Source organism: Athalia rosae, chromosome 4, assembly GCF_917208135.1.
Source record: "Athalia rosae chromosome 4, iyAthRosa1.1, whole genome shotgun sequence".
Taxonomy (NCBI): Eukaryota; Metazoa; Arthropoda; class Insecta; order Hymenoptera; family Athaliidae; genus Athalia; species Athalia rosae.
In genome coordinates this window covers 3,913,721-3,941,428 of record NC_064029.1, presented here as the reverse complement: position 1 = coordinate 3,941,428, position 27,708 = coordinate 3,913,721, and the positions used below count along the sequence as shown (strand labels likewise).

Here is a 27,708-nt window from a genome sequence, read left to right as displayed (position 1 = left end):
TTCAATTTGCCTGGCACCTTCGCCCCGCTTTACTTTTTTACTTTTCTTTTTTTCCCCGGTATATATTTTACGTTTTCTTTCAAATACGGTTCTTCATTCTCGTCTCCTTTATTTTTCGTTTTTTTCTCTGTTCCTTTTTTGTCCTCGCGCGACTACGGGGTTCGTCGGGGTGCCTCGCGGGATTTTTATGGGAAGCGAGTAGAACGGCGGTAGAAAAAACGAAAAACCGAAAAGAAAAAAAAAAAAAAACCATCCGGCAATGCAGCGTAAAGGCGTACGAGAGTCGGACGAGCGAGCGTCACGCTTTGAAGGCGTCATTGGCGATGCATGGGTTGTTGTGATCGCCTCCCATAACGCATCAATCTCTCGGAGGATCCCCGGGGGACCGCGAAGGGGGGAGGGGGGGGGGGCAAAACGGGGGTTTAAGGGACTGGGGGGGGAAGAAGGGGTGGCAAGAGAAAGAGGGGGCTGTCCAAAGCTTATCCGCGCTCATCTGTCAACCGCGCTTCTGCCGTTCCCGCGTTCTTCTTCTTATTCTTCTTTTTCTTATTCTTATTCGTTCGCCGAACGTTGCTCCCGAGTTTCAACCACTGCCACGCACCAGCCCTATATCCTTCCTCCGAATCCGAATTGTGAGGTGCCCGCGTATATATCTGATAAAATGTAGGCAGCCGACGCAGAGTTGAAATTCAACACCGACGTGATAATTGGTATGGGAGAACGACGATGATTATTCGTCTTGATTATATTTTACCCTCTCGTATTTAATCCAAAGTCCAATTCCGCGTAGTATTTTCACGTATGTAGGAGCGGGTAATCTTGTTACCCGGAATTAGGTTACGCGGGTAAACCGCGCACGAGGGTAAAAGAAGGAGAGCGCAGAACGGAGGAGAGTAACGTAAGATCAAAGCTCTCGGCGTATTGCGTCTCTCCTCCTCGCGGGATCGTAGAATCAACTGAAAATAATGCCCCTGACTTTGAGGATATCGGTTGAAGATCGCCCGCTATTTTCCGCTAAGATCCAACAGATCAAATTCCCTCTTCCCTCTTCCCTCATCCGAGTGTCCGAGAAGGACGGCCGCCCGCCACATGGTTCTTGGATCTTCAAAGATCCTTTGTAAATCCTTGAAAATCCCTACCGTCCTCGGGGATCTCTCCGACCGAACGAACTCTCGAGCGGAAAACGCTTCCTCGGCGTTCACCTTCGCTTCGCCTCTGCCGAAATAAGGAGATGGAGTAAAATTAAAAAAAAAAAAAAGTGAAAAAAAAAAGGAAACGCGTGACTGATGACACGTTGCAGGGATTCCCCGCGTCGACTTCACATCGCTCGTTCTCCTGCAGCTTCTAACGTCCTTGCGGGGCGAAAATTTTCCTGAAAATTTATCGCCGCTCTACATCTTCATCTCACCGCGAATATAGCCGGTAGAAATTTACCGCGGGAAGCGTCGGTCGCTCGATGTTTCATGTGTATACGCGAGAATCCCGTGGGATACGAGGATGTGTTCGTCCGTGAGAATTTCATATCGAGGGCCCACAGCTGAAAGGGCATAACCCGCGAAAATTGCGGATGCCAGCCAAGGGTTGAGTTTTTTTTCGAAAATGGAAGCGAAGTGACGGGATCGTAAAACGTACATCCCTGCAAGCATGCTTTGCATGCTAACTTATTCGTATTGCGGGAGCTTTAAAAAATTGTACGATGATTTTGAGAAGCGAACCTCGAGGCGCCTTCGTTGTATCGAGTTTATAGTGTATAACGCGTTGCGTAAATGATAATTTACCCATACATTACGTATACCTATACGACGTATAGCCGGTGTACGCGTATAATGGTACGGGATAGTCATTCGTCATAGTTAGGCGGACATGGGAGGTGGTTAACGAGTGACAGATTGGATCAAGTTTACTATTAGTCAACGATCGGGAGTCGGGGTCTCTGACCTTCGTTGCTCTTTCACGAGCGGAGCTTTTCTTTTCTCCCCGTCCCTCTTTCTTCCTCGTATTATCATTGTTATTATCATCACCGTCATCGTTATCGTCGTTACTTTTTACTCCCCCCCCTCATCTTTGAATCATAAAAGATCGGAGTGAATTTCTGTATCGTTTCGCATCGTTATAAGAACCAAAAAAAATTCAATTTTTGAGCAGAAAATAAATCATTGTTTTGATTGGGTTTAATATGCTTTTCTTACGTATTTTGACCTCGGGAATCCGAATCTGAAAGAAAAATTGATCTATCTCTGAAATTGACAGAGTTGTCGCCAATTTTCAGCTTTTTGGGGTCAAAAATAAAAAATTGATTTTTTAGTCTATCTTAATGTAATTTGAGCTCAGGAATCCAAATCCGAAAGAATAATTGATCTATCTTGAAAAATGACCGAGTTATCCCCATTTTTTCGCATTTTTTGGTACAAATTTGAGGATATCTCGAAGGGAAAAAATCGTAGCTCAATTTGGCTTTCGGATTCGTGTTCCTGAGGTCAAAATACGTAAGAAAAGTGCCATACGATCAATTTTAAAAAATAAAAATTTTTGGCCAAAATTTGAGATTTTTCCAAGGGGTACCCCTTACGATTTTTTCAAATTTTGGCCAAAAATTTTTATTTTTAAAAATTGATCGTATGGCACTTTTCTTATGTATTTTGACCTCAGGAACACGAATCCGTTGTCCAAATTGAGCTACGATTTTTTCCCTTCGAGATATCCTCAAATTTATGCCAAAAAATGCGATAATTCGGCGATAACTCAGTCATTTTTGAAAATAGATCAATTTTTCTTCCAGATTCGGATTCCTGAGCTCAAATTACATTAAGATAGATTATAAAATCAATTTTTTATTTTTGACCCCAAAAAGCTGAAAATTGGCGATAACTCTGTCAATTTTAGAGATGGATCAATTTTTCTTCCAAATTCGGATTCCTGAGGTCGAAATACGTAAGAAAAGCATATTAACCCCAATTAAAAAAATGATTTATTTTATGCCCAAAAATCGAATTTTTTCCTGGTCAAAAATCATAGGAAACATCTAAAAATTGTCGATTGTGATTGTTCTTTACTCAACTTCAATTTTCAGTCAAAAGAAGAGCATGTCATTTTTTTGATTTTATACTTGAATTACAAAAATAATAGGAAGAAAATTTTGAACAGTGAACGAGTAAAAAACTTAACAATAGTTTGCCGGGACTCCCCTCGCTTCGTCCGACTCAATCAAGCGTACTGATTAATTATTCGCTAATGAATTTCGGGAATAAGGATCTCGGGGCTGCGAAATATCCTCCGCGATAAGGAGAAACTGCCAGCGAACGAGGAGGTACACCGGGGAATTCGGAGTTTACTAGAGGCGAGAAGTTTCCTGCAGTTTAATATATGCATATGTATACGTAGGGAACCTTCTCACGTATACGTAAAAGATGTATTCAGGTATACGAATTGGTATAAGGAAACGAAGCTGAGGAAGGCGGCACCGCCCTCCCCCCCGCCCGCACCCTAGAGTCCCGCGCGGATCGAGTCGGTCGATCTTAATTAAAAAGTAATTGCGTCGTCCCCGCGAAATCTAATCGGCTCTTAAACGCAAAGTTGCGTGCAAGATGGAAGAAAAAAAAAAAGAGAAAAAAAAAAAATTATTAGGAAGAGGGAAAAGACGAAAGTTGAAAAAAAAAAAAAAAAATCGGGATGAATCAAGGAACAAGAAAAAAAAAACATATCCAAGGAACGCGAGGAGCTTCATTAATTTTCTCTGACTGATTGTAAAATAAATAAGTCCGAACGATCCGACGCCCTATTCATTCCGATTAAAATCGTCATAAATTGAGATTATTTTTCAATCCGTACCGATAACCTATCGACCTACTCATCTACTCGATTTCCAACCGCAGAATTTCCCACAGGGTCGCGATAGATATTGAAACGAATCTACCTCTCCTTCCGCCTGCGATCCGGCGTCTGGTACTGTTCCGCTTGGTTTCCCTCCCTCGCACCCCTCCCCCCCGCCCCCCGTTGCGACACGTGACAGCCAGCGTTTTTACGATCGGCATTATCGCCGATTTTCACCGCGTGGCAGCCCGCCTGCCTAGCGATACCGTTCCTCCGGATTTCTCGGGTCGTTTGACGTTATCGTCGCTTATGCGACCCCCCGCCAAATTTTTACCCCCCCCCGAAAAACTTATTCCAAAGGATCGGCGAGGTGAGGAGGGGCGACGTGCTCACCGAATCAAACGGGAACAGCTGACAGTGGCACACGCGGCGTGCCACCCACGTCGACGTCGACCGTAACGTACGAACGGGGCGGGGGGGTTGGTGCAGAGCGTCGTATCGTATCTACGAGTCGTCGGCGGGACGTCATATTCCGATTTCGGTGATACGACGGTTTTCTTTTCCGTGCTGTGCATTCTCCGCGCAATTCGATCGGTATTGTATATATACGATCATCCTTACCCTCCCTTCGCTCCCTACTCCGTACTTATACCGTAACATATCGCGTTTTCCCTACTCCGCGTATCTGTGTACGGAGTAACATGATATAATAATACGGTAAGGGTGAGTTGTCGCTCGTGTGCACATACGTGTACGTACATACGCGACGCGCAGATACATACACAGATGGTAGCCGTAGTCTGACATTGAAATAGGGGGTAGCGGATAAGAAGGGAGACACTTTATGAAGATTAGAACCTTTTATTGTTATTGGTGCTGGCCGGCTTGCTTTTCCGTTTTATGACACTAGGTCCCCGGGTATTAACAACGCCGCGGACTATCCCCGAAACTTGTATTGTATATATAACATGCCCGAAAAAAAAAAGTTGCAGGGGGACGGGGGGAACCTCGCATTTGAGAATTTTTTCTACCTTTATATACCTACGTTGTATATACATACGCATACGGAAATCGATGAAAGAATTCACCGTCGATATCGCAGACGTGGGGGGTGAAGAGGACGCGAGAGAGAGTGAGGGGTCCTAAAATTTTTCGTACAAATATTACATACAGAGGTCGATTGGGTTTCAGCTACCGATATCCCGAGAAGTTCAGCGGAAGAGTAGACGTTATGGTATTGAAGCGGTTTCGCGCGGGGTGACGGATAACCACTTGCTGAACGTTGGGAGTAGTTTCTGGTTGACGTTTTGTCACGGTAATAATAGCATTAGTTTTCCCTCGGAGCGAGTCAGCGAACTAACTCTACGTAGTGGTTGCGGCCGATGGTGGTTCTAACGCGGGTCGTCGTTCTTCTTTTGCTCCGTCTTCTTGTTTTCTCTTTCGGTGTTGGTTTTGTTTTTTTTTTTTTCTTCTGTTTTCTCGCCACCGAACCGCGGACTCTCCCATTACACTGATGGTCCCCACGACAAATATTACATTTAGCCTAGTAGAAACAGATGACAAAGTCAGACGGGTAACGGTACCGCGGTGGCGCGGTGGCGGTGGGTGGGTGGGTACGTGATGTGTTTCTTTTCTTTCCCGTAAGTTATCCCGTAACGCGGGAACCCCCAGCGAACGATCTCGGTATGCTGTATCATCTCACGGACCGATACGTTAATAATACACCCGCTAACTGACGTTTCTTCTTCTTATTCTACTTCTTGTTCTACTTCTTATTGTTCTATTTCTCCTCGTTTCTATCCCACACTTAACGATGGAACGCGGCGCACGTGCGCGACACGTACGCGTCGAAGTTCGAGTTCTCGGTTGAGTAATCGGGGTTTTCCCGAAGCTCGATTTAAGTGCGGAACCTCCGAGTGTCTCTTCCACTTGGCAATTTGCCTGATCCGATGTTCAGAGATGTGGACAAAAGTATGTACCTCCGACCTCGGCCGTAAGGGTGATACGCGACACGAAACCGAAAACATTCCATCGGTGAAACGTCGCGATTGTCGTTCGCGGTTCCACCCCCTTCGCGCGGCCCAAATTCTAGTTTTCCAAAAACCCGGATATTTTGTCTAGGGTGAGAGTGGGAGAGAATAAAAAAAAAAAAAAAGAAAAAAGCTCACACACACGCGCAAACTTTATCGCACGCTGAAAGGTAAGTTTGCGTGGGCGTTTCTCTGACGGCTGTCAGTTTCAGGGTTTTGAGCTGGGAGGAGGGATGGACCCGGAGGCAGTGTTATGTGTGTATACCCGGTAGAGGAGAACGCAGGGAAGACGCGGAGGGCGAGATGAGGAAATACTTCTGGAGTGAAAGGGTGGAGAGAAGAAGAAGAAGAAAAAAAAAAAAAAAGATAAAGCGAGAGAAAAATAGAGGAGCGAGCGGGGGATCTTAATTTTTTATTCTTCCAGATGCGTGTATATATATATATATACCCGAGAAAAGATCTTTATAGATCGTAGATGGACGCATTGAAACTCAAGACCCTTGAGATATGCCCCGTCGTTCGCGGGGCACGGAGAGTCCGGATAGATCCTGAAAAGAAACCGACTGAAAGAGATCGGGGACTAGAAACCCGTACCCTCGACATACCTTATCCTCCGTCTCGAGATTCACGCGTGTACCGCTCACATACATGTGTACGCACCCGTATTTGTATACGACGCATGTACCGACTCTCGGTGGTGGTACCAACACCACCCCGTTGAATCACGTGAAGAAACTACAGGGGTAAGACGAACGCAACGCGGAGAGAAATATACCATTCAAATTACACGCGAGCCTTCTTTTCATCTCCGCAACACGCAGAGAGAGAGAGGAGACTGTGAAACGGACGGACGGACAGGTAGTAGCCGGTTAATACGACCTGGACGACGTCGCACCGCGTGTACCTAGAGAAACCCAACAGCTCGATTCTCGTATTATTGTACGTATATATGTGGCGTAGGAAATCATAGAAAGCGCGTTATTTATTCCGCAGGTATGTGCGTAGGTAGGTACGTGCACCGGTGATTGGTTCCTTTCAAAATATGCGTAGGGTCCTAGAGGAGGTCCACGTATTTCGGGGGGGTGGCGGAGGGAGGATGGAATTTTGACCCAGATAAAAAAAATTCTATACATCATCGTCGTCGGCTTTCCCATAGCTCACCGTCGAAGAATGCTCGTCTCTAGTTTTTACGGCGACGTAAACGGGATCGGCCGTGATCCAAAAAATCAACAGAGTCACATTCGGAAGGAAAAAGAGAGAGACTGAATTCCGAATGAAAATATTATTTCGACGGGGGTGCTTCACGAATGCATTCTAGGGGGGGGGATAGCAGCTATAGCGTATGCGATGTGAAATCCGTCATGGGACTCGGAAAAAACTCTTCCGCAAGATCGAGCACGTATGTGTGTGTGCGCGTGTGGTCGCTTTGGACTGCGATTCGCCTGTGTATCCGATAATCTACCCTATGTGCATTTGGTGGAAAGGCTTTGAACCGGGGCTTCTGATGCCGTTAAAAAATTCATTACTTTCTACGCTTTGATTCCGAGAGTAGGTACAAGTACGTATGTACACGAGGTATTTATAGAAACTTGTGTGCGTGAACGAAATGAACGTACGTACGTACGTACGCGAACAAGCGGTCATGTTATACTACAAGGGCGATGGGGATGGGGATGGGGGAGGGGGGAAGCGGATTTAATCGGCGCTCTTATCGGTCGAGCAGAAATTTTCAGCCCTTGAGGAGGAGGAGGCGCGGGCCTCTCGACCGACGTAGCTCTTCAACGTCGTCGAACGTCGAACATTGAATGCCGATCGTCGAGGCGTTCGGGGTCTGCCCGCAACCCGTACGATTTATTGTCCGTCCGCGGATCGGTAGTAGAACTTTTTGGGGACCGGGATATTCCTTTCGAGTACCGTTTCATAAAGCGGAGATTATCTGACAACCCTCGCAACCCCCCGCGGACGATCCGCCCCTACGATCCTCGCCGAGTTACAAAGCTTTCGATATATTTCATATTGTTACATATAAAAAATACATACCGTCCCGCGAGACGATCGGCGCATTCGATGAACTTTTCCGTTCCTTCCTTTGTTTCGTTTCTCAAGATCATTTCGGAGCTGACTGAGTTCGCCACGATTGACAATGATATACGGGGCAGCCGGGGCTCTTTGTCATTTTGAAACGAGCGGCGATAGCTGCAGCAGCAGCATCAGCAGCGGCGGCGGTGGCAGTAACAGCTCATAAAACGTTATGCGTTTAGTGGGTAGATCGCGTGTCTATATCCATCTTCGGGTTGTATATCCAACTCCTTGTCCTCCCGCGACTTGACTGTGTGTAAAACCCCGCGCGGGTTACGCGTTCCACGTGTTCCAACTACGCAGCAGTAGGTTTCGCTCGACGTTGCCCGTCGGACGACCGTACGAGCCGGAGCGGCGAATGACACACGGGGAAACTCTGACGAGCAGCCCGCGGTTTCTCGTTCGTTCTATTTTATTTGTTACTCCTTTCTCTCGCTCGTTCGCTATCTCGTTACTTACCGCACCGCACAATGCGCGGAGCACCGAGCAGGGAGCAAGTGTTTGGATTAGAATTAGATAAATATAAACTCTCCGGTGGTCGAGAGTGTACCGCGACTCGTGTGCATTCCTCTTTCTCTGCTTCCTTTTCTTTCGTACGTTTCATTTCCCCTCCCGTTGTTTACAGTTACGTAGTAGCTAGGCTTCGGCAAACTGCGCACTATCGAAATACGACCCGGGGCGTACGAAGCGCGCGACGTGTCAAAATTCTCGGAGGCCCCCCCCTCGATCGGTCGGGACTTTCGGCACTCGATTCCCGGCGTGCGTCTCGGTGCTCGGAAAAGAAAAAAAAAAGGTCGGAAAAGGGAGGCGGAAAAAAGGGAGGAGGGAGAAAAAAAAAGAGACGAGCGGTGGTCATTAAAACGAAGCATTCGCGCATCCTTAATACCGGGTTGGGGTGTATTAAGGAACTTCCCGATCCTCCCGTCGTTCCTTTCCGTTCCCATCCCCCTGCGCCAAAAAATTTTATCCACCTTCCCAGCGACGCCGGGCCGCCGGGTCTTCCACGCGTAATAACCGCTAATAATTCTTGGCCTTTGCCGGAAGCGCAGCGCCGCGCCTGCGGGGGGGGGGGGGGGGGGGGGGCGCCTTCTTCTTCTCCGATGTCGCTGGGAGGAGGTCGAGTGCCGGGTGCCGGGGGATCGCCGAACGACCGAAGGAAGCGAAGCTACGGGTAGATGCCCACCGTCGTCTTCCTTACGGCCTTCGTGGTTAATCTATGAAATCACCAAGACGTACGACCCTTGGCCTCGAGTATGTGTCACTGTCTCGCACCCCTACCAGCCCCGTGCCGCCCTTGCGACGTAACGTTCTTCTCTCGTTTCTCCGCGGGCTGTTCAACGACGAGGAAAAAACCTCCGCGCTCCGGAAACGCCCTCGCGGCATCGATTTCTGTTACGTATTTCGACGCGTTACCATTATGCACGTCGGTGGTAATCGCGCCTTCGAGCGCGATTAAAAATTGAATGGAGAATTTTTCTATACACCTACGAGGTGGACTAATTAATTAGAAAAATGCGGGAGGCCGATGTGTGTGATACGAGTGTATACATATACGTGTAATCCTGGAATGGGATTGGCACGGGAGAGTTTCAGGGTCATAAACTTCGGCATCTAGCGAGGGCTATCTTTCTCTTTCCTTTCACCGTATATATATATATATTTCGTTCGGCTGCGTAACATTTCGCTGAACTTTACGGGGCGCGATGATTGCGGACTACCCCGACGCACAAAAGTATTTTATGATGTAGTGTATTCCGGGGAAAAAAAGGTGGGGTGGACGATCGGAGAGGGAGTCGGTTAAGGGTGGAAGGAATCGGGAGAAGAGGGAGAGCGGGGGCGGGGGCGTTCCAATCAAGGGAAGTTTCGGCCCGCGAGAGCGGAAAGACAGAAAGTCGGAGAGGAGAGGAGAGGCGACGCGCGGCGAACGGGCGAAAAGCGTAAAGTAACAAGGGACGAGATGAGGAGAGGAGGAGGGAGAGAGAGAGAATTTGGAGAAGGGTGATAAAGGGGAATTATTAAATCGTGCGGAAACCAAAGTCCCACTCCGATCCCGAACCGATTTATGCCAGGGCGCGTATACCTAGCGTCGCGACGTCGTCCTCTTCGCTGCCATCCGCCTTGTTTTTTCAAATTTCCTATCATCCGACTCCGGATTAACGTTGCACACCCCAATTTTCATCTATATCGCCCGTAACACCCAGTCAAACTTCCGTTTTAAACAAAATGCAACCCTCGACGACATTGCGATAGATTTATACAGATCCGCGTCGCGAATAGGGATGCGTATACTAAAGAATTTATAATGAATCCCGAGGAAATATTACAATTATCTCTATCGCAGCCTTCGCATTATTTGGTGTAATTTATTTTCACCGCGACAGAATTTTTTTTTTCATCTTGACGGACGCGTCGAGTAACGGCGGAGGGAGCACTACGAACAGCCACGTGTGACTATTAAAAATGCATGTAATTCGTCGGGTGTATAAGACGCGATATGTATATGTACGTACGTATTACATACATACATATAGTTTCGTACATAATCTTAGTCAGGGGTGAAAAAAGGGGAGCGAAAACGAGGGCTGCCGCTTATTAGGCAACGGGGGTTGTTTCGTTTAGCTCTATGTACTTTGGACGCCTCGCCCTCTCCCGGTTCTTCTTCGTCTTAAGGTTTCCCGCCCACTCGCTGCGCACCCCTTACACCCAAAGGAAGAGGATATTTTCGTTGCTTTCCAGGCGCGCTACGTACGAGAAAATAATTATCTATTTTCAGATAGGCGACGATCAACGCACCCGAAACCAGATATGTCTTTTTTTCATAGGTAACCGGGTTAGGGCAAAGCCGTGAAATTTCAATCGAGCGACACCCGCGGAGAGAGGAGGACGGATGGATTTCAACCATTTTCGACGTTTCTCTTTATTTCGTTTCGTTATTTTTGTCCAAATATTTACCCCTTCCCCCCCTCCCCCTCCGCCCGCAACCCCGGCGATTTATAGGAAAAATAACACGTTCGTTTCGCGATCACGTATACCTGCCGCGCTCCGCTACAATCCCCGTACAACGGACTGCATAAGCCGAGATAATCGGGCCGATTGATTTGTAGGTGGATTTGGGGCGCTTTGACCTTGTCAACGTAACTCAAGAGCGGCTATAATACGGTACGTACGTACGTACACCGGTCGAATAATTTTGAAATACCACCGAGAACAGGGAAATGCGATCGTGCCAAGGGATGGAGAAAACGAACGATATGTGCACTGTACGCAAAATGACGCAGAGTGACGTCTGGAAGTGGACGGAAAAAAAAAATTCCCTCACTCGTTCGAGTACAATTCTCAACGAACTGAGGTATCTACGCTTGATAATTTTTGTGTTTTTTCCGTTCTACCATTCCTTCTCGCCTGGAATATAATCACGTTTGTACGGAGAGTCTTTTTACCCGCTTATATCCGGCAAGGTAATCCGAAAAAAGTAAATTTAAGTACGAAAATTCGAGCGCGTGTGATACAGGTATATCAAAAAAAGCCGAGGGGTTTCACGACGTGGAAGAGGAAAGAAAAGCGAGTAAAAAGAGCGAAGAAATGAAGAGCTGAAGAATTAATACGCCAACTCTCGTTCACCCTCTCGTTCACCTCGGCGCCCGGTAGCACAATATCAAGGGTGGATATTTCAGGCGGGCGGTTAGACTGACGACAAATCTTACGGTTGCGCACTGGCATAATCCCTTAATTACTCGCCCGTTTCACCCGTGCTTCGGGGTTTTCGCCTCTAACAGGTAATTACAAGGGGTGATTGTTACCGGGACTATACTAACCCCCCCCGACCCCCGACCCCTCTTACCGTGCGCCACTCGTAACACCTATATTCACCCCCTCCCCCTTCCCCTCCGACTGATATTTATGTCTGTGGTACATCGGGCTGCGTATCCGCACCACCGTCAAGGATCCCCCGAACTTCTCCCGGAGTAGAGGTCGGCTGAAAACATCTCAGGATTATTTACTCGGCGTGCGACCGGCTGCCGGATTAATTGAGCGGAGAATCGAAAGAAGATGGATTATCGATTATCCGATTCATATATGTAGGAAACGGTGAGAGGAGACGACTACCGAACTAGCGAATGGAAAAGGAGGTTTCTCTCTACTGACCATAGAGCAGTTATACCCTTGCCTCCGCCCTGGAACGCGTCCCGGAGCTTCCCACGGAATTCCCTTGGGCGACATTCAACACTCGTACACCTTATATCTACGTACGGATACGTAGAGGAGAGTCTCTCTGCGGTACGCCGACCGTGCAACCCGTGTAACCTGTGAACGTGACCCCCTCCGCGGTACGATTAAATATTAACTCGAACGTCTTTAGTATATTTAATGTTACTTTTAACGGGGTGTGGATAACCCGTGTTGCCTTAATCATGATTAGTCAGCGAATACGCTCGCGATGAAAATACAAAAGGGGGAGACCGCGGACCTCGAGGTTCGAAGAGAGTTTCCTTTGACGATTTTTGTCGAAATTTTTCATCGGTTTTCGTAATTCTCTAACCGGACACGAGATTCGACTCACGAACTCGGAAGCGAGCGGGTTGTCGCGTCGATACGAAAGCGGCGGAAAAAAAATTGAATAAAGTGGAGCGACCGGTCGTCATTAAATATTGAAACGTCGTCAGTGATTCTCATGGGCCGACGCGCTCGATTCCGTTCATCGGTGCGCGCGTTACACGGAAAACTGCGGTTACTCACGCAAAATGAAAAATCGAAGGGAAAAGTAGAATTGAGGAAAACGTCACGCGGCAAAAACTTGACTTCTTTTCGTTTATTACCCCTACGTTCGATTCCCGCGGCCCTCGTACACCGCGTATTCTTTTTCCATTTCTCTAACGAGCTTTCCGAATCGATCCACTCGCGGTGCACGATACGAAAATAAAGTACTACCGAAACAAAGAGAAGAGAAAATAGAAAAAATTTTTTTATAATAACAAAGAAATTATTAGCTAGGCGTATCGTTCGCGTGCCTCACTTCCAACTCTTCGCCCTTTCATTCTTTCATGTTCGCGCTGGTACGCACGCGTATTAACTACACATATCCGTGGTACGATAAATAAAAAATAAAGTGGAAAAAAAAAAAAACACGAAAAAATACATGGAATGGAATGTGACGCGCGTTAATATTGCACGGGGGTTACACGTCCGGGGAGTCGCCGCGCAGCGCGGACGTTAATAATGTAACGTGATATCACCCACACGCGCGTAACCTATCTCTAAATTGACATACCAAAAAATAACAGGGTGAACAAAATAAAAGGAAAAAAAAAAAATATTTGGAAATTTCATCGGGATACCGGACGTTATCCGATTTCTCTGTTATTTTTTTTATCCTCGAAGATATTCGGAGACGTATTTTAAGATATGTAAAAACGACGGAACGAGGGATGAGAATGGGGATGGGGAAATAAATTAAAAAAAAATAATACGAAAGGAGAGAAAAAAAAAAAAAATAAAGAGAGGGACGTTAATCCGAGACGGTAGGGCGTAAGGGGGGTGCGCGGCGAATCGTAGGGTTGTATAGGTAGGTAGGTAGGTAGGTAGGTAGGTAGGTAGGTAGGTAGGTGGGTGGGTGGGTGGGTATAGGCGGTGTGCAGGACTCGATTCCGTAGAGTGGAGGTGAAATTCATTAAAATGCTAACACCCGGGGGGTAGGTACGTAAAGCGAATTTCAACGAGACCGGGGAGAACGTAGAGGAGTTGCGGACTACTTCCCGCTGGGAATTGCACGTAACCAAATTAGTCGATACCACGATTTATTAGCACTGCAACTCGGCGAGCAGTACAACGGAAACACGTCGAGAACTTTGCGCCGGTGATGTGAGATGTTAAATTTTATGGAACTGGGGGGGGGGGTAAACCTCCCTCCGGAGTCATCGTTCCGTTGTACCTACGAGGAAACGGCACCGGGCGCTTCGCGACGAGACGCGAATCTGCGACGAAGAATTTCTAGCACCTCACGTCTAATTTTCAATCCCTTCCATCGTTTCTCCCGCGATTTATCGAAGGCTGAAACGGAGCTTTTCACCTCTCGCTGACGATGCGCGTCGAAATCTAAAGCCGTTCATTTTTTCTCCTAAAAATTCGAAGGTTCGTCTCCTTACCTTTTTTGCTTTTTTTCTTTTTTGCATTTCCGTTAACAGCGACGAAACACATCGACGAGTAAAAAAAGTACAAATCCTTTTTATTCTTTCGTTTTTACTCGTCACGAAAAAAAAAACTGGTAATTCATAGGTTTCGGAGCGCGTTCCCCCGCATCGAATGTGGCGGGCCTGTCGTATTCGCTTATTTCGCATCCCCTACGGACGAACGGATGGAATTGGATGGCGGACGGAGAGGTGGCTGACTTTTCCAGGACAAGGACGTGAGGAAATGCCGATGGTCCGGGGTTTTCCCGACGGCGCGTTGGAAGGATCGAAACAAAAAGAATCGACGCGGAAAGAGCGGTTGATCGTGCGAGACGAGACGAGTAGAGTTCGGAAAAAAAAGGGAGTAAGAGGGCAGACCGATTCCATCCCCTAGATCTACACATCGTCCACCGACCGTTCGTCCCATGAGGAATATGTTATTAGGCCTTTAGGATTATGTACTTTTCGATGAGGGTAAAAAACTCGGGGAAATATAAAAGAGGGATGAGAAGAGAGGCGAATTTAAGATACGCGATGCCCCTCCTATGCCGAACTTGGAACTAAGGTGATACCGTATCGAAAAAATTGACATTTTTTCCCTATCCCTCTCCACGCGTTTCCATCCCATCTGATTTTCTCTCTCTCTTTTTTTTCCTCCGAACGCCCGTAATTGTGCGGACGTTGCGACGGAACGCGACGCGTACGAATGGTCGATGTAAGGGATGAAATACCTCGAAATGAATGAATAAAAATTTGCGGAAATAAGGTGTACGAGGTACGGAAGGGAAGGTAGAGGCGGAACAGGTTTTCCACCGTGGTCCCACGAGGATCGATAAAGCGGTAAGTTGAGGGGTGAGACGAGTGAAGGGTGAGCGAACCACCTGTTTCCATGCGAACCACGACGACGATTCATGACCCCGCAATTTTTTTTTTTTTCTTCAACCGCACCCGCACTCGCGCGTTTATTATTAAAATTCTGATCCCCGTGTTACCATCCCCGGCAACTTGCTACGTCCCAGCTGAAATACGTCGTAAAAAAATTAAACACCGACAATTCTGATTCAACAACGAGGGTGACGGTTTTTCTTTTTCTGTTTTTTTTTCATCATTTATTTATTTGTTTTTATTTTTAGTTTTCCAGTTTTTTTTTTTTTTTTTTTCATCTTTTTACATTCTTCGTCAGTCACGGTTCAACAACGCCGGTTTTCATACTCTCATTTCGGAATTTATAGGAAGTTTGTTTAATGGGGTCAAAGATCTTACAGAAAATGGTAACGCGACAAGACAAGAGCGGAGAGCCGCGGTCGGATTCGCGCTGCGGTTGGACGAAATTGGGCAAAATAAGCTCGTAAAAGAAAAAGAAGAAAACTTTAGACATACGTATAAATATATATTATATGCATATTTTACTCCCACTCTTTACGACCTCAGGTACGATGATATTTTTTTTTTTTTTTCCCCTTCGCTACCACGTTGCAGAGAGCAAGCTGGTGATGCAATTTTTAAGTGCCAACGAACGACAAAATTTAATATTTTACAAGTCACGCCAAAATTTTATGCCGAAAAAAATCCACGAAAGGTAAAACGTAATCGTAAACTCACCCCTATACTGCTTTCTTTAAGATCGAGCGTAACCGTTGAGATTCACCGTGTCCCCGATTCGCGATATTGTATACAAGTACGTAAATATAATTTTTCGATTTTCCCCGCACTGCGAGTGAGCTTTCTGCATTCGCCGCGATAAGGTGGGTAGGCATACGTACGCAGGGATGGAAACAAAGGCTCTATATTCGCACGCGTAAAAAAAAAAGGGAAAGAAAAAGTTCGTAGAATCTGAAGATTCCGATTGCGATGAAAAAAAAAAAGCTCGAATCAAAATCGACGTACATACGCCATTCAAAGTACGCGGAAACTGTTTCGAGTTTCTTCGTTCATCGGTTAACGAATACATCGAGTGGTGCAATTTCGCCCTTCCCCGCCGTCGCGTTATCCCCAATTAATATCAAAGCTTTGCGGGATATAAAGCGCGGGCAGGCACGTGGCTTCCATTATATCTCGTGGCTCGTGTGTTTGCGTAACGTGGTTATAAAGCTCGATATACACGTAGCTGGAATTAATATATCCTTGTCCGACAATGAGTGAGGTAGCTTCCTAGCTGGTATTAAATTTACACCAATGCCCACGTATACATATACGTATACACACGTGGTGAAAAAGCGGGTTATACGTATACAAACGGGCAAGTGTTCGAGGTTGCGGGGATCGCGGGGTACCGCGCGTTGACTGGTCCAGATGTCTGGACCAAAAATGTCAATGGTGGTTTCAATCAGTGTTTTGTTTCAGTTGAGCGAAAGAGAAGGAGAGTGAGCGGCGGAGGAGGAGGATGGTAAGGGAGAACATGAACACACCGCGTCGAAACGCGATATTCCCATGGCGCAACGGTGCGCGGCATACGCGCATAATATACCCACTACTGTAAACTCACCCCCTCCGCACCCCCGCCGAATCCAAAGCCCGACCGCTACAGCGCAAATCCATTCGTATTACGTTTCGCGTCATATGTTCGTACGCGCGGGTGGAGTCTCGCTTTTATTTTTCTCTCCTAATTCGTACGGTACATAGGTATACCCCACGTGTACCCACGTATACCCCGTGTCTATACTCGGGGCAAACACAGCGATGAGTGAGAAAAAACAAGATTACCGAAAAAGAAGAGGGAGAAGAGAAAAATTAATTAATAAGGGTGAGATAGGGAATCGACGATCGAACGACAATAATCGATCGTTTCACCTCGTGTGTTAAAATTCGTTTCGCCTGAAACGCACGACTTAAGTTAAGGACAGAATGCTAAATTATATACCTGCCCACCTATTTACCTAACCCACCAAGAGCGGAGGGGGTTGAAAAGCTGCGAGAGCCCCAAGGAAATGTCACCGTACGACCCGACCCCGTAGGACCGACCGCTATAAAGTGGCATCCAAAAGACTTACTGGAATGGGCTTCCTTAATTTCGCGCGTCGGTCCCGCAGAGGGATGAAAAAGAAAACGATGGATAGTGATGAAATAAAAAAATAAAAAAAAAAACAAGTACAGCGCCACGGAGATGGTTAGAGGGGTTGCAGTTCCGTTGAGATGCCAGTATTTTAGTATTACGAATGGGGAAATCGATATAGACACCGCGGCGCGGCCGGAGGGTGAGATCGGCTTTACCCTATTCGGGGAAAAGCGTCGTTAGTTGGCCACTAGGCGACTGGGTTATACCAAATTGTTGACACTTTTTCACCCTTCTTTACTCTTCGGACTTATAACTATCGTTCCTCAACAAACTATCGGATGACACTCCTAGGCGAGAAAACGTGTCGCGGTTTCTTTCGAGGATGAGAACGATAAGAAAATACACGTAACGGAAACAAGTACGTGGCAATGTTTGAGATTCGCGAAAAATTAGATGAATAATTAAAATAAATAATCGGCCCTCCTTCGAAACGAGGGCGAAACACATCCACGCGTGGCGAACGGGGGAAGAAAAAAAACCCGTGCCGTACATGGTATAAAAAATACATTGCAATTAAGAGCGACGCTGCGAGATACGATGAACGCAGTAATTCACGCCAACTTTTTCCGGGGTGCGGAACGCGATTCGATCCTTCTTCTTTTTTTTCCCCATACTTTCGTGTCGTTGTATCCAGCGCCCCGGGATTCGCCACGAGACAACCCCTATTGGTCCGTTATTCATTCTACCCTACCCCCCCCTCCCCCCCTCGAAAAATGCGGAGGGGACGAAACCCGCTCCGTGTCCATCGGTGTTTCCGTTTTTTCTATAAATCTACTTCCGCTTTCGAAAAGTTGGTATAACGAAGACGCGCGATCGAATCGGAAGAACGAAAAAACTGTTTTCGGTATGCTAAAAGTTGTAGGGGTTGTTTTTTTTTTTTTTTTTTCTCTCATTTTACTTTTTCTCTTTTCTTTCGAGTTCGCGGAATTGGCGAGGACGGTATTAGGGTGAAAAGTTCGGAATCTGTTCCTGACATATTTACAGAAGTAGGTACCTTTTCCCTTTTTACACGTACGTATTGGTGTATCTGCGGGTGTATAGGCGGGTAATGTGGCTCTCGTTTTGCGAGGCCATTCTATCGGCGACAAAAGTATAATTCCTGGTTACGCGGTGTGCGTTCAATTGGAAGGAGTCGTTGAATGGAGCCGCTGTCATCGGCAGATGATCCATTGAAACGAATCCGGTGAAAGGATGTGGCGCCCAGCGACCGCAGGCGATCGGCGTTCGCACCTATGTACGCAGGATCCGCCGGAATGTAGGTCCTAGTCGTTTGTAAAAAAGGGAAATAATTACCCGACTGAAAAGTCCGTCAAAGACGCGGAGTTTGATTTATCAATTTAGGGGAACGACTCGCGATCGACGGAATTATTAATTTTTCGCACCTCCGCGATAATCACGATTTTTTTTTTTTTGTTTCACTTTTTTCTCCCTCGCCAACCCCCGGAGGACCCGCTCTGAAATTTTTTATACCCCGGCCGACGCGTAGGGAGAAATTTCGTATTTACGAACGGGGATGGTTGATAATCAACGTGAGAGTAAAGAGTTTTCCCTCCTCTGATCTTACGTAGCTTATGAATTTCTGAACGATTCCGAGTAAATATGTACGCATATACCGGCCGCTTGATCTCTTTTGATCCTCGCCGTAAAACTTTATCCGACCATTTTTTTTTTTTCTTTTTTTTTTTTTTTCTTTCCTACGCTTTTCTTACAGCCCTCGCTCGCTAGGGTCCGTCCCGACGATCATATACGGAGGGGATGATATTCCTCCGTTCCGCGAAACAAATGACACTTGCGAACCGCAAAGTATTCTTTTCCACCGTCCGATTTCCTCATTAATGCCCTGTTACTTTTTTTTTTTTTTCTTTCATTTCCGTATTCTGTTTTTTTTTCGCCGTCCGACGATCGATACTCGCGCCCAAGACGCGTATTCGTTATCGGCACCCACTACCGTTACTCCTCGTTTTCTTATCCCATTTTCAGTCACGAAGGATCCACCTTTGTTGGTATTTTATTGCCGAATCGGTTAGTTTCACATGCAGATGACCCGTAAGTTTTAGGAGAATCGGGCATCCCATCCGGGAACTACGGGAGGAGTGCTTTTGTATATAACTATACGAAGCTGTCCGTATCTGCTGTACGGTTAGCTGATTAACAGGGTCTTATCGTCTTCCAACTGGCAAAGCTCCAATAATCACCTTGAAGCCCCACCGGTTTAATCCCGAACTAATTCTCGACGTGACAGGCCCGTCTTCCTTCCTTACACCCTGGGAGGTAACGCCCTCCCCTCACCTCCTCCTCCTCCGTGATTCTTTCTTTACTCTCCTTCGCAACGGAGTTTCTTCGAACGCCACTTCGTATCGCATAGTTTTGTTTTCTCTAAATCTGCACCGTTTTGCCGTAGGTACGAATTTTTGTTCACTTCGTTCTCCTTCCTCTCATTTCTCCCAACTTCTTCTCAGATTTGACGCTTTTTGTCGCCGTAAGTTTTTTTCCCCCGAATATTTCAGCTTCAAAAATTCCGTAAAGCCACGAGGTGAGAGATAGAGTGGAGAGCGCGCGACGCAGTTTCATTAATCTTCCCTTCGTTCGGCGCGCGCGCGCGCGGATTGCCACCGTACCGAATAAGCTGCAGAGCTGAAGACATTAGCGTATTTGTGATGCAAATAAATTCCCACTACCCCACCACCACCGAGGACACTTTACAAAACCCGATGCGCGTATACGTATAGGTATATACAGAGAATCGTACATTACAGTCGCCAACGGGTCTTCTTCGACGACTCCGATGACTCGGGACTTTGGGGGATTGAAATCGGGGGCGTGAAGAACAACGAGGCGCCCGTGACTCGCGGGGCGATCGATGAAATGAGAGTAAAAATTAACAAATCGACTTTAAATTAAACAGGGTTGAAATGTACACGACGGTAACGTAATCGGGGAAACGATTCAGAAAATCATTGTCGCCGATATCTGGTTCGGAAGAAAAAAATAAATAATTTCCCGAGGAGACGATAATATATTCCAACGGTAGAGTTCGAATTATGGAATGTATTTTGAGAGCGAGAGTTGAGAAAAAGGAAGAGGAATCGGAAGAACGTGTGGGAATTCTAATCGCCCGTTCCATTCAACTCGCTCCTGAAAATTTAGCATTCGTAGCTCGAACGAAAATTAAATCGTATTCAGATTGAAATGAAACGCTGCAGTATGGCGGAACCTTCTCTTTTATATACCTGCCCTCGGCTCCCCATTTTCCGAAACTTCCGAACGAGATAGAAATGAAGACGGGACTTATACATATACATATATAATACTACCGATGCCGTTGGGTGGTAGCGTAGCTGCCGCGGTACCACCTACCCAAGGTTAGAAAGTAAGAAAACGTGAGTCGGGGACAGAACGAACGAAACGGACAAGAGAGCCGATGGTACCGGGTACTACGGAATCTCCGGGGGATAAAAAACCAGCGAATTCTCATTCCCGTTCTCGCTCGTTGACTCCCGCCTTTGAATTATGGGGCCGGAGAAAAGCGGGGGTGAGATTCTCCGAGGGGTAAACGTTACAATTACGGTTCTGCCGGTGTCAGCCCAGTGATTTAGGATTTTCCTCTTCTCGCTCCCGCTGCTGCCTTATAAACTTCTCCCACCCCCTTCCCGCCCCTCGCGCATTTTTTTTGAATTTTTTTTTTTTTTTTTAAATTTATTTATCTACTTTTTTTTTTTTTTACTTTTTCTTTCAACTCTTCGTTGACGTTACCCGGCGAATAATTTTTAACCTGGCTAATTAAGGGGGCAGTTCAACGTCGTGTATCGCTAAAAGGGGAAAGGGGATGAAGGAAAAACTGGCGAAAAATCGAGGGCGCGAGAAGAAAATCGATTATTTCCTTCGAGTCTTGAGCTTGAAAAAGACGATGAATAAATGAAAAAACGAAACGGAAACGGAAAACGAGGTGGAGTTTGAAATTGGAATTTTTTCACTCACGTTCCTCCGCCCGTGGGTATATTTTTACCCCGGAAGATGAGCGATGGGTGGGTCGAAATAAAGGAGGCGCTGTTGTTTTTCGATCGTAAGATGATTTAAGTTCGTTCTCAATGCGATTTCCAATGGGAAATATATTTAAAATAGTAGGTATTACTACCCTTCACTTCCTCCTTCACTTTCCTTAATTTATTATATTCTCCCTTTTATCTCGAGAGAGCGGATATACGCAACGCGGATACGTGCGGAGCGCAGACCTTATATTTCAAAGCAACCGTAGCTTTTGTCTGCGGTTTTTCGTATCACCGGAGATCGAGTGTACCGGGTACATGTGGGAAATGTGCGATGATACCCACGCGATATCCGCTAAGAAATTTTTTGCGGTTGTGATCATTTGCTCGTCCGTGTTCTTTTCTTTTTTTCATCTCGCTCATTCATCTCTTTTTTTAAAGCAATTCTGTATAATCCGATTTTATCCACAACTCCCCGTCTCCCTTTTTCTGTTTTTCTTCTTCTATTCGCATAAATCCGAGTAAAATCTCTTTGAAATTCAGATCACGTATAAATCCTTCCCGTACATTATGAAATTCCGAAAGGGCTGATTGAAGCGTTCGATACACATCGCCTCCTACACGGCTGCGAGGAGCGAGTTGAAACGTCACGTTAAAAGCAATCCCGCTGAAAATTCGTACGAATTATCAAGTTTCGTTCTACAAAATGTGAAATCATTGAGGCGATAAACAAAAAAACTCCGCGTCTTCCGCCCAACGATGAAAAAAATTACCTTTCATCCCCCAATTACGAGAAACATATTCCTCACGAAGCAAGAAACAGCTATACAGCATTTTTCGAAGATTTGCTAACACCGTCAAAGCGTGCAGGGGTTGAAATTGGAAGTTATGCTGCTGCAGCGGGGGTAGCAGTTTACTCTAGTTAGAATTTAGCTCACGTATCCCTCGACACCTCGGATCTCGAGTGCCCCGAAGTCGCGACACCCTGGCGCCCGAAAACCCCCAAGCTTTTGTACGCCGTATGGGGGTAACCATCTGTCCCGCGGGGTTGATAACCCTGTCCTCCGACGAAGAAGCCCAAAAGGGGGCTGCGAACTGGCGAACCTTTCAAGAGACTGATGAAATCGTCACCGCCGAAAATTTTTACGGCGGGTGTAATTTACATTATAAAAACAAAGAAAAGAAAAAAAAAAACAAATAGAAAACTTCAAATAGAATAAAATAATGGAATCAAATTTCAGCCCCTTCCCTCGTTTACGAAGGGGGATGGAGGGGGGGGAGGGGGGCAGCAATTTAAGGAGCATTTAGCACCCCGTCGGAGGTGGTGTGCGGTGGTTCGAAATTGTTTTACAATTGGCCATATGGTACGGCAAAGTTCACTCCTCAATTATTATCCGGTGATTAAATATGATGTGAAGGAAATACGAAAGTTTGAACGGTTCGGTCGACCCCCCCCCTTTTGTTTCCCCTTCAATTTTACAGTGAAATTTCTATCAGGGTTTTCTATAAGCGAAGAATACGGCGTGCGCGTTCGTTGCGTCACCTCTGACAATCGGATTATTCGATCGCATCTCGCTTGTGAGCTACGGGCTTCGTGGATTCAACTCGTGGATAAATATACATATATATATAACTCGTACGTTCGCCCACTCGCAGATCTACTTGCAATGGTAATTGATAACGAGGAATGCAAAAACCGTTTGCCGTGTTCCATCGTTCTTTAACGAGAAGAAAAAGAAAATAAAGTAACACAATTATAGCGTACGACCGATCGATCTAATCGACGGGGTGTGTGATGCGGAATGAATTTTTTTCTACATCCGAATAGCAAATGTCGGAACGGTGAAGGATATTACAGACTGGGCTGATATTTTTAAAAATATACGATCGCCGAGGGAAGAGGGGAAAAAAAAGGAGAGACGAGAAGAAGGAATGATGATAGCAATAGTATAACAGAGATTGGTAATTCTCCGAGCAATATTTCCTCCTCTGCACTCGGTTCCTCATCAACGGCTTTTCCCGGAGAAAATAAAAGTAGGGAAGAAAAAAAGGGACGGATAAGAGGAGGGTAGGGATTGTACCCGCTAATTATAAGATGGAAAGGGGTCCCTCGAGACGTGTGTTGTTGGATCTGGTATATAATGCAGCTTGCGGGATTATGTATTTTCCTTTTTCCTTCTTTTTCTCTCCCTTTCTTTTTAATATAAATATCTTTTTTATTTTTGTTTTTTTTAAATTTCTTGTTTACGGAGAGAAAGTTTGAAAAAGTACTTCTGCAAAATTAACAAACCCCTTGCACGATATGAATACCATGAAGTACGGCTCTACCGTAATATCTGTAACGTAGCTTTGAGCTGAACGCGCAATTTCGTTCGGAAGATGAGAAAAACTGAAAATAAAAATAAAGCTGCTCCTTCCTCGTCGTTCGTTCGTTCGTTGGCTGGTGGATTTATATTTTGAAAAAACTATTCCTCCCGATTTCTACCTTTGACGATCGTTCGTTATTACAATACCGTCCGATGTTTTTAATTGCAATTTCATACGGCGATGATATCGAGCCAATTAAAAGTGTTACGGTGAATAACATCCTAGTGAAAAGTTTGGCGTAACAAACGAAGATTAATGGACCAGGTTTCAAAGTTCAAGCACGTGGCGGTCGTCTCAATGTTACGGGAACCCCATCGCTGCCCGAGCTCCGTGTCCTTTTCGCAATACGTACACGCTGCCCGCCCTCCACGCGGACGCAAACGGAGAACCGCGGAGCGAATTCTATCTTAATTAAGCCCTCAAAGATTCAAACTCCGTTCCATTGAGTTGTTACGGTAGTGGATGTAATACGGTACGCAAATGATAATTGATTTAAAAAATCACGCGCGATGCGAAATCAACGTAAAATTGATCGAGCGAATTATTTGAGAATACGAATTGGACAATATTCAATTAGGTCTTTCCTTTTTTTTTTTTATTGCTTCATTTTTATTTCCGCCATTACAGAAACCGTGGACGGTGCCAGAATTTTTTCGGTTTCTTTTCCGCATTCTTTTCACTCAAAATTTCACCTTTCTTAATTTTTTTTTTTTTCGAGTCTATAACCAGATCGGCTTCGCGAATTACTTGTTTCTCCGCCGTCGAATGCGAATTCAATATTGCTCGGTTTTTCGGCTCTACGTACTCGGATAAATTCAGGGGGTCCGTACGACGATCAAGGGCGAAGGGCGAATCGGGACTCCGGCAAGAGAGAATAGCGAAGAAGAGAGTGAAGAGAGGAGGCGAGGAACGAGAAGTATAAGGGCCACGCTAACGGCAAACACCCCATAAACAAGGGTGAGGTTCTATATATATTCTATTCGCTGCGTGATGCTCTTCAGCAATGGCTCCTGAGAACTGGAGAATTGGAATCGATTTCGGTTAGCTGCTCCCGGCTGTTTCTCCGCGACAATGTGTTTCCCTATAGTTCGCTGCTTTTCCTCGTTCCCGCATGTACATCCCATCGCTACTTAGCCAGTTCCTTCCTCTCCCCCGATACCACATCGAGTGACTGCCACATATACACTAGGGTGGGTTGGAAAATTTTTTTTTTTTTTTATTTTCTTAGCATAGGGGCAGAATTTGTACTTTATAAAAAAAGAAGATTTTTTACTTGATATTTAGAGGTAACCCATTCGTTTTTTGAACAAATAATTAATCAAGTGGGGTACTTCAAGCAGAAAAAATTGTTCCACCTAATGATTACTCGATCGATTGCATGAGTAGATGATTTTGGCTCTCAGATTTGGATTCCCGAGCTGATTATATGTGAGATTACTCTTAGAGAACCAAAACAAAATTCGATTTTTGGGCCGAAAGTAAAGCAGTTAAAGAATTGATTGTATTACACTTTTCTGACGTATTTTGACCTCAGGAATCCGAATCTGAAAGAAAAATTGATCTATCTCTAAAATTGACCGAGGTATCGCCAATTTTCAGCTTTTTGGGGTCAAAAATAAAAAATTTATTTTTTGGTCTATCTTAATGTAATTTGAGCTCAGGAATCTGAATCCGGAAGAAAAATTGGTCTATCTGCAAAAATGACCGCGTTATTGCCGAATTATCGCATTTTTTGGCATAAATTTGAGGATATCTCGAAGGGAAAAAATCGTAGCTCAATTTGGACAACGGATTCGTGTTCCTGGGGTCAAAATACATAAGAAAAGTGCCATACGATCAATTTTAAAAAATAAAAAATTTTGGTCAAAATTTGAGATTTTTCCAAGGGGTACCCCTTACGATTTTTTCAAATTTTGGCCAAAAATTTTGATTTTTAAAAATTGATCGTATGGCACTTTTCTTATGTATTTTGACCTCAGGAACACGAATCCGTTGTCCAAATTGAGCTACGATTTTTTCCCTTCGAGATATCTCCATTTTTATGCCAAAAAATGCGATAATTCGGCAATAATTCGGTCATTTTTGCAGATAGACCAATTTTTCTTCCGGATTCAGATTCCTGAGCTCAAATTACATTAAGATAGACTAAAAAATCAATTTTTTATTTTTGACCCCAAAAAGCTGAAAATTGGCGATAACTCGGTCAATTTTAGAGATAGACCAAATTTTCTCTTAGATTCGGATTCCTGAGGTCAAAATACGTCAGAAAAGTGTAATACAATCAATTTTTCAACTGCTTTACTTTCGGCCCAAAAATCGAATTTTGTTTTGGTTCTTCAAGAGTAAACTCACGTATAATCAGCTCAGGAATCCAAATTTGAAAGCCAAAACCATCTACTCGTGCAATCGATCGATTAATCATTAGGTGGAAAGAAACTTTTCACTCGATATTTTGAGGTACAAATGGTAAGGTACAAACTCTGCCCCCATGCCAAGAGAGTACAAAAAAATTTTTTTTCAACTCACCCTCATATACATCCTTCACCCCCGTAGTTAAATAACGCGATATAAGTGTGCCACAGATTCGCCAGGCGCGTAATTTCTGCTTGTGCAGTAAAGGGGAAGGGGGATGAAGGATGGAATTCAAAAAAATAAAGGAGAAGAAAAAAAAAACTAGGAACCAAGTGGCAAACCGACCCCGGGGGTGGATGGAGCATTAGACCGGTAATCTATTGGGATCGGAATTGGCAAATTACTCGCGTTCGAATGAAATTCTTTCCCTTACGGAGCCCGGCCCGGCAGGGGAACAATAGGTCCTGCCCCCCTTCGTAGTTTGAGACGACAATACCCTGGATTAGAAAATTCAGGATCGAAAATTTTAAGTGCCGATTGTCTGCCCGATTACTTTCATTCTTCGCCTCGTTCCGACGGTGTACGTACACACCTACGCGCCGCCGCACGAACACACGGAAATTTATACAACGGAACGAATCCCGCTCCTCATCAACCCTTGAATCGAACTAGGACGTCTATAAATTTTCAGCCCTTTCAATACGAAATTCCAAACCCTTAATTTTAGAAGTGGATCAGAACGCGTCGTATAATACGTACATGTTTCCATCACAGTCGACTTTTCCTATTTTCCTTTTTTCTTTCTCTCTTTCTCGGACCATTACTTTTTGTCGCGGCGATGACAAAGTGATGTACGACGATAGTTGTTTCTGACCTTGCACCGCGCTGCAGTAGTCGTATACCACAGCGTAGGCGTCGCGGAAGACATTTTCCCAATATTTATCGAGTCACGCGCCCTAAGAAAAGCGGGGTGTCTGCGGGGGGGTGCGGCGGATCAAGTGGGGTGAAAACGATAGTTTCGTTGTACAAGTTTGCCGAACGTAATGCCCCCCGATTAACGCGATCATCCGAACACCCGAAATACTCGAAAAAGTCATATAACCCCGATAATTGAGCGGTGTATAAAAAAAACTTCACCGGCCGCACGATCGTGTGGGTCGTGATCTGATCTTCTTTATTTTTTTCATCGCAAATATTTTCGTTTTTATATTTTCCGGACGGGTCGTAGTCTGCCTGAAATAATGGTCGTTTCATGCCCGCGTAACTCGTAGTTTCAGGTAGTAAAGTTTAGCGAGTAAATCCAGTCCTAAACCCGGCGCGGTGCCGCCGCGCAGGGCAAGGGCGGTAAGAAATACGCTATGTCTTATCCGACAATGGAGGCGGCTATATGGAAACACCCTGGCGAGTTTCATTGTCCTTGATAATTAACTGTGTTGTACGGAGTGTAAATCGCGTGGAAATTTGGGAAACCGAGCCGGCGGCGCGTGAGCCGAAAAATTATACCCGCGATAATATTTCCAACTCGTTTTCGCCCTTTGATAAAAGTCGAAGAGAATTCGAAATAAAAAAAAACGGGACGAACGAAAGATCGACGAAAAATCAGGTGGAAAAGACGGAGATGAAAATCTCATGCTTTCGATTTGTTGTTACGTTGCAGGAATGAAGAAATAAATTTGTCGCTAAGGGAATATTTGCAATGGCAGAAACTGAGGAAATTTTCCAAGGATCCCGTAGGGGTGGGGAGGGGGGTGGGGGGGGGGGAGGAGGGTAAAGTAGAACGTAGGTAGGTATCGTCAATATGCTGCAGAGAGTGAGTATCATCTGGCTGACTAAGGGCTCGAGAGCGGGATATAATGAAATGA

General features: G+C 45.5%; 1 protein-coding gene across 2 annotated transcripts in view; it reads right to left on the bottom strand.

Moving 5' to 3' along the window:
- Positions 1 to 27,708, bottom strand: part of LOC105688909 (serine/threonine-protein kinase MARK1-like) — a 163,346-nt gene that overhangs the window by 41,664 nt on the left and 93,974 nt on the right. Inside the window, exon 1 of one of the 2 annotated variants that reach the window (XM_048654190.1) lies at positions 7,881 to 8,211. The exons of the other annotated variant lie outside the window; for it this stretch is intronic. Coding sequence (XP_048510147.1) covers positions 7,881 to 7,904 — 24 coding nt within the window. The 5' untranslated portion in view covers positions 7,905 to 8,211. Of the gene's footprint in view, positions 1 to 7,880; positions 8,212 to 27,708 lie in introns of those variants that run through there. 2 annotated transcript variants of the gene reach the window in all.